This window comes from Acanthochromis polyacanthus, chromosome 15 (genome assembly GCF_021347895.1).
Source record: "Acanthochromis polyacanthus isolate Apoly-LR-REF ecotype Palm Island chromosome 15, KAUST_Apoly_ChrSc, whole genome shotgun sequence".
NCBI classification, from domain to species: Eukaryota; Metazoa; Chordata; class Actinopteri; family Pomacentridae; genus Acanthochromis; species Acanthochromis polyacanthus.
The window spans coordinates 33056263-33069542 of NC_067127.1; the positions used below are offsets into that span (position 1 = coordinate 33056263).

Below are 13280 nucleotides of genomic sequence, written 5' to 3' on the forward strand. Positions count from 1 at the left end.
TGTCGGGGTCGGGGGGATCTGGGTGCCGGCGCCTCCAGTGGACATGGCCTGGAGCTCCTCCCAGTGTGGACGGCCCCAATGGAGGCGTTTTCCACAATCGTCAGTGCCATGCCATGTCTCACCACAGTGGTGAGAGTGTGTGTGTGTGTGTGTGTGTGTGTGTGTGTGTGTGTGTGTGTGTGTGTGTGTGTGTGTGTGTGTGTGTGTGTGTGTGTGTGTGTGTGTGTGTGTGTGTGTGTGCGCCCACATGGAGGGAGGGTGGGATGAGTCTTTTTGTTTTTAATGTTTTTAAATGTTGTAAAGCACTTTGCGTTACATTCTTTGTATGAAAAGTGCTCTATAAATAAAGTTTGACTGATTGATTGATTATGTATTTCACACCTCTGTTCTTCAGTCTAATATCATTTGTCATAACTGTATCATCTTTTACTTTTAATATATACACCTGTCAGCATGGTGATGAGCGGCAGAGTGTGGTCCTCTGGAGAGCCCCAGTATCCAGCTTCACCCAGCAGGTTTCTCTCCAACACCTGGTGGTAGAGCTCCTCGATCCAGGCCTGAGACAGAACCACGAGGACGCCGCTGCTCTGGATCAGACGCACAAACTCCTTCTGCACGACAGCAACACAACCACACATTAAATCTGACAGATTTCATCCACACGGCTGCACATGCGGCACTTGGATGAGATCTTCCTGAGCTCTGACAGACTACATGATGTTCTCACCAGGCTGAGGACGGGTGTGAGCGCTCGCCGTCTGTAATAGTCGCAGCAGCAGAGCTTGAGATTGAGCAGCAGAGCGTAGTAAGACACCAGGTAGAGGCCGTCGGCGTTCATCAGGGACTGGCAGCTCAGAGTGTCGCCTGCTTCGAAGCCCGGAGAGTGAATCCCACCTGAGGAAGCCAGTGAAGGTATCAGGGGTTTAATGGTGCTGCTTAGCCAGCCCAGTCTGTAGAAGTTATTCGTGTGGTACATAATGTGGGATATAATGAGCATTATTCCAACACAAAACACTTCAGTATTGTGCAAATAATGTTCAAAGCAAACAAAAACCACGGACGCATGGACGCATGGACGGACGGACACAGAGACAGAGACAGACAGACAGACAGACAGACAGACAGACAGACAGACAGACAGACAGACAGACAGACAGACAGACAGACAGACAGACAGACAGACAGACAGACAGACGCTGATTGTCACATGACTCCGCTGCGTTCCTTGGTGGAGTCTTAAATCAAATAAAAAATAAAGACCTGGCTTCACCTCAGTATTATTCTGTAGCTTCAGTGTTCCTTCAAAATAGTGAATCTGGAATTGTTTTTGGTGGAACACTGGCGGTTGAAGTGGCTACTTCAGTATAGAAAACTAGCAGGGTTGCCTGACTGCATGATCCAAGTCCTGGCAACACTTTAACTATACCTACACCGATCTTGGACTAAAAGCTGTCTCCTTTTAGGCCTCAAAAAAGTCAACAAATCCTTCTAAATTAACTGGAATCTGTTCGAAATGTTTGGAAAATGTTGGTGGCAGGCAAAGTGGAAAGAAGGGAGAAGAAGGCAGAGAATTACGAGTCAAAAAGGGATTATGTCAGATTTAAATAAAGAGAAAGAAGGCAAAGCAAAGAGAACTGGAAGGCACTGAGAGGTGAGACGGTAAAATATGTAAAGAGAGACAAGAAGAAGACAGAAAATGAATGCAGAGGTGACAGGAGGCAGCGAGATGCAATCTGCTGCCTGATGAGTCGAGTGTTTTAATCAAAGACTCACGCTGGGGATTTAAAGTCTCGACCAAATTCATTAAGTCAGTTAACCGTACAGTTTAATTTCACTGGTAATTTTTGCTCCGCTGATGTAAAAACTCCCAGCAGGCCTCCTGTTTTCGCTGATGGATTACTGGGTCATGCATGAAGCCAAAGCTTTTTATTAAACTGTTCCTGCTCTGAAGTGATGAAATGAAAGGAAAACAGTGTGAAAACTACAATGTGGCTTTCAGGGGAGGTTCAGATTTTTCACTTTTTCATGGTTTAAAGCCACACAGTCAATATTTACACAGCAGTTGATTTAGCTTTTCCACAGCATCATTTTACTGTCGACTGAGTTTGATTTTTGGGTAAATCCACAGTTTGCTGCCTAGTTTTCTTCTCCTGAATGGGAGAGAATGAGCAGCATGTTTGTGAGTATTTCTGTTAAGTGTGGAAGTGATGAATCACCCTCATGAATGAATCACACATTAATATTAGGCAGAGGCACCCAGATAGCTCAACTGGTTGCACGTCTTCCTTCCACTCTTCTTCCTACTTTCCTGACTGCCTCTCAACTGTTAGGATCTAATAAAGGCAAAAACATAACTTTAAAAAATAAATCAGCTAGAATATGCATTTAACACATTAAGGTCTAGACTGCATTTCTGATTAATTTTATGTTGTCTTCGTTGAAAAAAACTATTTTTCTTTCAAAAATGAGGACATTTCCAAGTGTCCCCAAACATTAGAACAGTAGTGCACCGTGAGAAATATTGTATTATCCGTGTGCTCTATCAGTGATACTCCTAAACTGTTTTATATTTGATCCAGGAACAGCAGCTGCTCCGACCTCTCCTCCCTCAGCAAATACGGCGTGTTTGTTCAGCAAACACTCAACTTAAACACAGACTCTATTCTGATCCCAGGCTTCACAATACACCCAGACACGGACTCACCCGCCTGCAGTCCGGAGCAAAACGTGGAGGAGAAGTTCTGCAGCGACAGGTCCACCTCGGTGGCGGTGGCCAATCCCAGCAGCCTCGGCAGCAGTGCCACCAGCGATTGGACGAACAGCCTGGCGCTCTGCTGGTCGGCCTCCTGGTTCCGCAGCAGTTTGAGCGACAGGGCGGCGGTTCTCAGCGAGCGGTGACCCGGACAGTCCCGAGGCGTCTGCTGCTCCTCGTCGGCCAGAGAAACATTGTCAGAACCGATGTCAGACACGTCAGAGCGGCCCGAGTCCTTCTCAGCAGCCATGGAGTACTGATCACAGGAGTCAAACTCAGTCCGGGACAAATCCTGCTCCTCCATACTGCTGGACAACACACAGAGGCATAAAGACATTTCTATTTCACTGCTTTATCATCACATTTAAGTCAGACTTTAGATTTCAGATTGTTTTTGGAGAAGGTAAACAACATCCTGCCTTGATTTATAAATGTGTTTGTCACAATCAGAATAATCTGTGTGTACAGTTGGAGCTGTGAGCCATAAAGCTTCCTTCTGTTTTGCATTCAGGAATGCACCATGTTGAAATAGTGACTAATAACCTCAGAAATGAGCACACAGGGCTGGTATTTATAGGATGGATGCAGATTTTTCTACTGCATAAATTCATTTGTGTTGCTAAACTGCCAAAGTTTGATAATAAAATATAGTTTGTACGTTGTCAAGCTTCTGTATTAGCTTCTGTTTAGAACTTATTTGGAAAAACGTGCTTCTGACTCCCATCAATCGCATTATCTTTTCTGGAAAAACTCAAAAATTACCAGAAATGAAAAGAAAAACTTAACAAAAAATGAAATTGCTTTTGGAAACTTTGCCATTTCTATTAAAAGTTTAGTACAGAAGGCTTTCAAATGTGGATGAAACTGTTTTAGAAACAAGGCTAGTATCTTTGTGCCGTCACGTCTTTTTGAAACTGGCCACTAGATGGTGTCAAAGTCTGAGAGGCAGCTTCAAAAAGCCAAAACCCACTGGCCACGAAAGATAACTGAAATCATGTGTACCTGAAGTTGCTCTCGCTGTACCGTGACCCTCCTCCGTGATGTGACCGCGTCCTGGACTCCACCGACAGGAAGTTGGTGATGTCGGGGTAGACGAGGGCGTGACTCCTCTGCACCACATCTGGAGGAACTGCACCTCCTCTTTCTCCTCCTCCTCCTCCTCTTCTCTCTTTCTCTACTCGTCCCTCCACCTCCACTGCTGCTCCTCCTCCTCCTCCTCCTCCTCCTCCTCCTCCTCCTCCTCCTCCTCCTCTTCCTCCTCTTCCTCCTCCTCCTCCTCCTTCCTCCCTCTGGTTCCCCTGGTCCGATCCAGCGCTTTGTTTGGTCGCCTCCTGACCACCGCAGGACGAGGGCGATGGAAGTCGTGCTTCCTCGCCGCATTCCTCAGGAGTGGTGTGTCCCGGACCCATGCTGAGCTCCCCCATCTCCAGGTCCAGGGTGGTCTGTCCCGTCTCCGTGGTGATGCTGATGCTGATGTCGGGGCTGCGCTCGGTGGCCCCAGCGGTGGCCACATTGGAGGAGGAGGAGCTGGGGTCCCACTGAGGCTGCTCTGAGGACAGGATGTGTCTCTGCCACCTGAAGTCAGCCTCGTTTATCTCCATGGACTCACGAGTCGACTCGGTTCCATCTTTCAGATCGTCCAGGCGTCTGAGGAGGAGTCGAGCCTGGAAAACACAGCCGCAGCACTATTAATTTTTATTTAATCCTCGTTTTTAAGCTTATTCCTTCCATAACTTCCACTTTCCTCGATGCAAACTCCCTGAGATGCTTTCAGCAAATAAAGAGGCACTAGTTTATGTTGACCTCATACTTGTCTCCTATGTGCTTTGTGTAAGGACAGCCTGCAGCTTGGTTCATTTCAGACAGAAAGTCTAATTTTTTAACACATGGCTGTTAGTCACAGCTGAGTCACTCATGACTTTTCCATTTTGCCAAAAAATGCAGAATTTTTTGTTTTTTTCAAAATCTGGTTGGTGAAAACTGATTATTTTTTAGCATTTCTTTAAATAAAACATGAAGACAACTAATTTTGATAAAATCTTGATTTTAAGCTCAGGTTTGGTTAAATTATCAGAGAAAACTGCGCATCACATATGATTACTTAAAGGACCATCAGAGAGTTGAAAATCTGACAATTCTAGTTTTACAGTTTCCAGCTGTAATGAACACAGCCATTTTGGCGATTTGCAAAAAGATAACGTCAATTTCAAACTTGCTGCAGGTTTCACAGTTCAGAGGTTCAAGTCTTTATTAATATAAAGTGGATTATTAAATCACTGGAGTTCCCTCTCACTGTGGGACATTTTACGTCCTACCCATCAAATTTCACATAATACATGAAAAAATACTAAAACATGCAGTTGTTGTGTACTTGAGACCAAATGTAAAACAATTAGGAGAAAAGAATGTTTGAAAATATTTTTTTCAAAATACCAAGTCAGTCTGGAGTTCACCCTAAAATGCCATTTTTCTCTTGTCCCACCCCCCCGATGACCAGATTCAATCTCAAATAAAACAGCTAAAATGAAATTCTAAAGTTTTGAAGTCCAAATGTCTTTCAATTGTGGAATGACCCTTACATCTCAGCTACAGACCTGCTCAGGCTGGATGCCGCGGCCCTGTGACAGTTCATCCAGAGCGCTGAGCAGAGCACAAGCACAGGAGACGGAGGAGTAACAGGCCTCGATGCCTCCCTTCATACAGGCCTCCGTCATCCCGTCCATCACTCTGCAACAACAAACACACAGATATACATTATAACAGTGGTCCCCAACCCCCGGGCCGTGGACCGGTACCAGGCCGCACAGAAAAAATGCATAACTTACATTATTTCCGTATTATTTATTATCTGATTCTGAACGATGTTTTATTTTTTAAAATTAATTCTCTCCTCCACATCTGTCTGTGACTCACTGATGTACTTTTTTCGCATTTCATCAGTGAAATGACATTTGCGTTTCGGTATTTTCTTTCGGTTCGAGTGTTCCCTCGCAGTGTGTCTACCTGCCTGTCAGCCTGCGAGGAGTGAGTGAGTGTGGAGTGCCTCTGTACTGCTTTGTGAATGAATGAATACCAGTGTGGGACCTTCGTCAAAATCCTTGGTCATCCGTACAGCAAATTACGGACGACCAACTCCTGCCAAATCCAAATTTTGGTAGTCCGTACAAATTTCTGGTCGTCCGTAATTCGCAGCGTTTTTTTTTTTTTTGGTTGAAGCAAAAAATAAAATTGATTAAAAAGTCACTTTTTTAAAAATCTTTAATTATATCTTGTGTAACTTTAACACTACACTCCAGTAAGACTTAGATCATCATCCTGAGATCATTATGATCACTTTTAATATGGCAACTCTACAGAAATAACATTGAAAATTTAAATGTAGCATCAAGTCCTCCAGTAGCACTGAGATCATCATCCTGAGATCGTCATCCTGAGATAATTTTTAATATAACAACTATGTACATTATTACTAGTATCATCTATCTAACACTGAAATAAACTTATCTCTGATAAGCAAATATGAGATATCATAATATCATCATCATCATACCAAGTCTATATATCTTCATATCCAATACTAATATCTTCATATTATCATTAAATAGTCTCTCTGACCAACAAGAACAAATATGACTTAGACAAGTTAGCACAAAGTCTCTTAGTTAGTACAAAAATATCACAAAAATGTCATACCAAAAAAGTCCTAAGACCACATCATCCCTGAGAATATTCCTTGATAACAAAACCCAAGCGTCTGCCCTAATAACCTGTGTGATCCAAACTGAGACCTGTGTGGAGATGTGGAAATCGAACCTCCAAACATCGAATAATAAGAAAAATCGGAAATGAAACTCTTCATTATCCATTATAGCCCCCTCTGTACTGTCATTCAATGATCGAAGCGAGACCCCTAAGGAAAGTTGGGAACCGAAGCAATAAATATAAATAAATGGTTAGAGTCGGAATCGACATCGCTCAACATCCACACGAACCCCAACCGGAAACTGAAACCTGCGCGAAAGCGATGCGCAATGAGACAAGATGGCGGCCTCCTGCAGGTTGAGAACCGAGAAGTTATTCGTTGTTTTAAATTGATAAGAAATCATTACCTCCGCCAGGAGGTTATGTAATCACCGGAGTTTGTTTGTCTGTCTGTCCGTCTGTGTGTGTGTGTGTATGTGTGTGTGTGTCTGTCTCTTTGTCTGTTTACAGCATAACTCAAACAGTCATGGACGGATTTTCACCAAATTTTTACAGGATGTCCGGAAGAGCAAAAGTAACAATCGATTAGATTTTGGAGGTGATCCAGATCACCGTCTGGATCCAGGATTTTTTTGAAGGTCGAAGGACAATTGCGAGGGATGGCCGCCAGGCCATCTCTCAATTGTACAGACAGAGGCCGCCGGATCGATCCCAGGCGACAGCCGAATTCCGCGCGGCCGGTTCGGCCTGCCCGAGCGAGTCGGGACCGACGGAACGAAGTGGCGGCGACGCCGCGTACGGTACCGTCACACGCGCGCGCAACGCTACCGTTACGTGCGTGCGGCGGCGCCGCCGTCAAGACACTGTGCTGTTACAGTGTACATGCATGTTACTGTATGCTTTGTGCACAAACTGTTAAAACTAAATTAAATCCGTCCATTACGTTTTGGGTTATGCTGTTAACAGACAAACAGACATACAAACAAACTCCGATTGGTCATCTGTACAATTGAGCGATGGCCTGGCGGAGGTCTGCACTCTCCGAGTGCTTTTCTAGTTTAATATGTCTTTCTGAGCGGCGGTCGAGCAAGAATGTAGATATCGTAATATCTACTCGTCTGGCCAGTTTCAGGTCGCTTCGGACGAGCTGACGAGCGCGAAGGTCCCACACTGGAATACATGTTCCGGGGTTCGGCTCAAACTCCGCCTCTCTGAGCGTGTTTCCAAAGGAACCATTCAACGTGAATGATAAATACACTGGTCTGTGACGCGCTCTAGCTAGGCAAGATCAAAAACCCGAACATTTGAAGGACTTTATAAACGCCGACCGGACAGGCCGGACAGCCTCTCAAAAGAGGACATGTCCGGGCAAAAGAGGACGTATGGTCACCCTAACCGGTGGTATCATTTTATATTGTTGTATTTATCCGCCACACCTTAAAAGCCGGTCCGTGAATATATTGTCTGACATTAAACCGGTCCGTGGCACAAGAAAGGTTGGGGACCGCTGCATTATAACACAACTGATTTGCCAGAAAAATTACTTAAGATTCAAAGTTCGCATTTGATTTTGGTTGATTGCAGTATTTTATTAAATGTGACCAAAATCTACACCTTTTTTATTAATAAGTGAGCGAATGCAGTGTATTGATTTCTACTTAAGCAGCAAAGCAAATATACTGCTCAACATGATGCTTTTCAGGAGATTAACAGTCTCTGACTTTACAACAAATCAAACAAAAAGCAAAGACAGATGAGTTACTGACAGCTTCAGCAGGTCCAGGTGAGACTTCCTCTTTGAGAAGGAGCGCTTCCTGGTTTCAGGTTCAGCCATGCAGGGACCGGCCAGGTCGTAGAGCCGCTGGGGGCTGCCCAGAATCTGACACACAGGGAGAATCAACTCATTTATGTTCATTTGATGTCTCATTTCCAAGAATATATTTCGTTGATTTCTGTGTCAAAAACTGAAAAACTTTGCTGATTAACTTTCAGAACCCTAAAACCTGTTGGGAGGTTTATAAGTCTAGTGGTCTTCAACAAAAATGACTTATTTACCAAAACTAAAAACTGTAAAAACAAAAAGAATAGTCAGATCTTGAAGTTTCCAACTGTCCTTGAACTAAACATTTATGACATTGCCATTCTGCTGTTCAATCCACTGTTTAATTGCTATGTTATTGAATTTATGTTTAATTTATTGCTGTACAAAATCTGCTGTTTTACATCTCTGACACTTACATGGTCTCTGCTGCCTTTACTTAGTACTTTCAGCAGACCTGCCGCTGCACATAACCTGCCGCTATCGCTCATCCATTTTTTGTGGTTTTTCTTTCTCTTGCCCTTTTTAATTGTGCTGCTTTTACCCACCTAATTGCCCCTGAGGGACAAATTAAGTGTTTTTTCTGATTCTGTTCTGTAGTAAAGTAAACTAACCAAACCACAATATTTAATGAAAATCACACGTCTTTTTTTTAAATTGCCAAAAATAAAGAATTTGTTCAAACTAGAGTCTGTAAAAATGAAATAATTCTGTGCTCTTCTGCTCAACTAGGAAGTTATTCGTGACTCAGCTGTGAGCAACGGTCACATAACAAAAATTTAGGGACTTTTCTATTGTACAAGTAGTACAATATCAAAAAAAAAGCATTTATCTAAAATACACTACCATTCAAAAGTTGAGGTCATTCAGAAATGTCTTTATATTTGAAAGAAAATCATTTTTTAAAAATGAAGACAACATTAAATTAATGATAAATGCAATGTAGACATTGTTAATGTGGTAAATGACTATTCTAGCTGGAAACAGCTGATTTTTAATGGAATATCTCCATAGAGGTACAGAGGAACATTTCCAGCAACCATCACTCCTGTGTTCTAATGCTACATTGTGTTAGCTAATGGTGTTGAAAGGCTCATTGGTGATAAGAAAACCCTTGTGTAGTTATGTTAGTGCATGGATAAAAATATGAGTTTTCATGGAAAACGTGAAATTGTCTGGGTCTTTTCAACAGCGCTGTATGTATAAAACATGTAATATGTAGAGTCACCATCTTTATTTCCCAGTGTGGGTAACAGCTGTGGACACTTAGACACAACTCTGCACATCTCAATTCCAGTTTCATTGAATTTTTGTAGAATAAGGAATGAAAGAAATCAAGCATTTGTTCTATCTTTTTCAGATTAAAAAAAAGCATAATTTCGTTATACTACACAGTAGACATGAGTTCTTTCTATTTCTAGCCAACTTTTAGCCATTTAGGGGCAGGAGTTGAGCCCACAGAGAGGAAAATTGTGAAAAAAAATGCCTAGAAACTGCTTCAAAACTAGAGTTCAGAGGGTTGAACATCAACTGAGATGGATTAATTACTTACGCTCATGTAGAGGCGAAACTAAAACAAAGGAGAAAGTTATAAAATGCTTCAGATCATGATAAAAAACAGCGTCTCCTAGTCCCACCTCCTTCATGATGCGGATGGCCTCGGTTCGGTGCTGGGGAGGCGGGTACAGCAGGATCCGGTGGTAGAGCGACTGCAGCACCGGCTTCATCGACTCCACGCAGCTCACCAGACGCACCAGCTCTGCCGCGATGTAGCACACTGTCCGGACTACCGGAGCGATCCTGGCGGGGGCGCTGGAGGAGCAGCCGGACCCTCGGCCCTGATCGGACACTCCCCCGGCAGAGGAGTCCACCTCCTGGCCGATTCCTGAGGAGAACGAGGAGGTACAAGGAAGCATTTGAGTCAGTTCCCCTCCAACAGCAGCAGCTCTTCACACACCGTTAGCTTACTGAGCTTAATAGCTGATTACATTTTACAAGCCATCATTAAACACAATCTTTGTAAACACCAAATTAGTTTCTTTCTTCATGTCTGCCATATGGACTCCTTCTAGCTCACACTGGCCCTCACGTTGTATAAATGCTATGCCCCTAAAGAGGGTTTATCTTGTGAATCCTGTTACCCAGACTGAGTCTCTCCGAGAGCCGATCTCGTTCTGAAGCTGACATGTAGCCGTGATGGGAGGCGATGGTTTTATCGTTGACAGGGTTTCCCATGATGGCCACCAGGGACGGACACAGCTGCTTCCTGTGAGGGGAAAAATTTATGGATATTTAGGATTACTGATCCTTTATTAGGACACAGTATATTACAATAAAGGAGCGTGGTGACGTAAAACTGACCACTATCAAAGAAATCTCAAATTATTATTAACTGAACGAATGATTCCCAAATATACCACATAAAACATCCAACGGACATTTTAACAGACGTAATTAGGGTCCAAAGGAGCCTAGGACCCTCTTAGAACTAGTGGGTTTCTTCTTTTTATTTTCTCTTCTGTTTTTTGAATCGCAATTTTGAAGGCCTAAAAATACTTGAAAAGACGTTAAACTTTGCACACACAGCATAAAACATTTTGTATTTTATGGAACTTGCATAGGTGTTAGCCAAAATAGCTCAATAACACCGCCTGGAAAAATTCAAACAGGCTCTACAACCAGTATATATCACCTACAGCTATGAAATTTGGTAGGCACATGTAACTCGTCCCGATGCACAGAAATGTAATTGATAACCACACCCAAAACACAACAGGAAGTCGGCCATTTTGAATTATATGACATATGTTTAGGGTGACCATATTCTGTTTCTCTGAAAAGAGGACACACTTCCAGCTCGCGCGTGAAAAATTTTCAGTCCCCCCCATTTTTAGGGGTTTTCCGTGGGTCAGGGGGCTTTCTGTGCTTCAAACTCAGTTAAACAGATATTCTGAATTCCCCAGAAAAGAACACTTTACCTGGATATACAGAAAAATAGCCCAAAACACTCACAAACAGTTGCTTTATAAATAATATATTTATTAATTTAAAGCAATTCTCCTAAACAATATAATCAGTCACATACAAATATGGCATGCTCTAGTCTTTAATAGTTATTGACTCAAGTTGTGTAGGAACACATGTATTCAGATGTTTAACAAAATAAGAAATAATCATCTCTCTTAAGTCTGACATTTACACCTTAGTTAGGAAAAGTCAGGTAGAGTACCATTCTTCAAAATAACCTCCCAATTATCAATTATGTAAAAATAGAAATAATGCCTCAAAATATTAAACAAAAAGAAAAAAGAGAGGTAGCCTATTCTTTAATGTTCAGTGAGCCCATTCTTCAAAATAATGTCTAATGGCAAATGAAAAAAATATAGAAATAATGCCTCAAGTCAACAGTCCTTTTTTTCCCCCTTCTTTTTCCTTTTCTTATTAGCTACAGAGACATAAGTCCCAGCTTTGCAGACTGTACATTCTGCCTCCCATTTGACACGACCCGGACGAAAACAGGGGTACTTTTTTCGCATTTCATCAGTGAAATGACATTTGCGTTTCGGCATTTTCTTTCGGTTCGAGTGTTCTCTCGCAATGTGCCTACCTGCCTGTCAGCCTGCGAGGAGTGAGTGAGTGTGGAGCGTTCCGGGGTTCGGCTCAAACTCCGCCTCTCACAGCGTGTTTCCAAAAGAACCATTCAACGTGAATGGTAACCGGCTCATTAATATTTATGTCCGTCGGATTACCAGCCAATCACGAAGCGCGGTCATCAGCCGGCTCATTAATATTTATGTTCGGCTCATTAATATTTATGATAAGGGAAAGTGCCGTATCCGTAGGCCACGTGCTACGGGTACGGGTCCGTATCTGTAGACACTACCATGATAAATACACTGGTCTGTGACACGCTCAAGCTAGGCAAGATCAAAAACCCGGACATTTGAAGGACTTTATAAACGCCGGCCGGACAGGCCGGACAGCCTCTCAAAAGAGGACATGTCCGGGCAAAAGAGGACGTATGGTCACCCTACATATGTTGAACCAATTTTTGTACATTTTCAAAAAGCATAAACTCAAACAGCGTAATCCCAACAGAGCTTTAATTTGTCCAGGATGTAAACCAGGCATGGGAGATTAAAAGTTTTCAAAATGCTCCACAAAGGCCGTGGGAATGGCGGCTGGCAGAATTTCGACAACTCGCCATGACACAGGAAGTGCTGTCTAACTCGCCTGTACGTGCTCCAATCTGCCTCTAACTTTACATGTGTGATCACAGTCTGGCCCTGACAACATACCTAGGCCAATATATGTTCACAGTGACACCGCCACCTAGTGGACAGTTATGACAGGTCGCCATCAAAAAGGCCATAGGCCAAAATATACTCTCAGTCGCAGCGTCACCTGGTGGACACAGGTGAATTTGCTGACCATCAAAGATGCAAGGACCCGACCAACTTTGCTTCCAGCTTTAATTTCATATAGTTTTTTCCTTGCAGTCTCAAATATTTTTACATTTAAGTTGCATGATTTCATATCATAAATTTTAACAGCATGAACAGAAACCAACAAATAATCCCCAAAAAACAACAATTGATCATTATTTCTTCTGTAAATCCTCAGAGGAGAGGTTTTTCTATCCTCAATCTGAACACAAATATTAAGAATCAAGAGCATATTTTGGCTTGTTGTTTTATTTGTGATAATGTGTGCAGCACTGGGAATTCTTACCACACCAGGTCGGTGAAGCCTCTGGACAGGTGCATTGTGGGAGGACAGCTGCTGAGCATAGAGAGGATGCACTCCAGGTAGAGCAGCTGCAGCAGCTGGTTGTCGCTGGAGGGAGGAAACACACAAACTTTTAAAAAAAAGCTTTTCTGTAATGTAGTCGCCACAAGTCAGATGGCCTCAGTTTAAAGCTGGAATAAGCAGGACTCTTTTTTAAGTTAGAAAATCCACAGTGGGTGATCTGAGAGGGAACTAGAAGTTGCTTTTCAGCAATGACTG

At 42.9% G+C, this 13280-nt stretch overlaps 1 protein-coding gene across 7 annotated transcripts in view; it reads right to left on the minus strand.

The window, feature by feature from the left end:
* arfgef3 (ARFGEF family member 3) overlaps positions 1–13280 on the minus strand; it is a 105197-nt gene that overhangs the window by 56097 nt on the left and 35820 nt on the right. For 5 of the 7 annotated variants that reach the window (XR_007947132.1, XM_051959745.1, XM_051959743.1 and 2 more), the window contains exons 9-17: positions 13005–13109; positions 10415–10539; positions 9911–10158; positions 8221–8333; positions 5347–5479; positions 3755–4416; positions 2705–3060; positions 728–894; positions 446–611 (exon numbers count right to left, since the gene is read on the minus strand). Coding sequence is in view for 6 of the 7 variants with exons in the window: in XM_051959745.1 (XP_051815705.1) it covers positions 446–611; positions 728–894; positions 2705–3060; positions 3755–4416; positions 5347–5479; positions 8221–8333; positions 9911–10158; positions 10415–10539; positions 13005–13109 (2075 nt within the window). In the remaining variant the exon portion in view is untranslated. The remainder of the gene's footprint in view (positions 1–445; positions 612–727; positions 895–2704; positions 3061–3754; positions 4417–5346; positions 5480–8220; positions 8334–9910; positions 10159–10414; positions 10540–13004; positions 13110–13280) is intronic. The other 2 variants (XM_051959744.1, XM_051959742.1) reach the window with 1 other exon arrangement.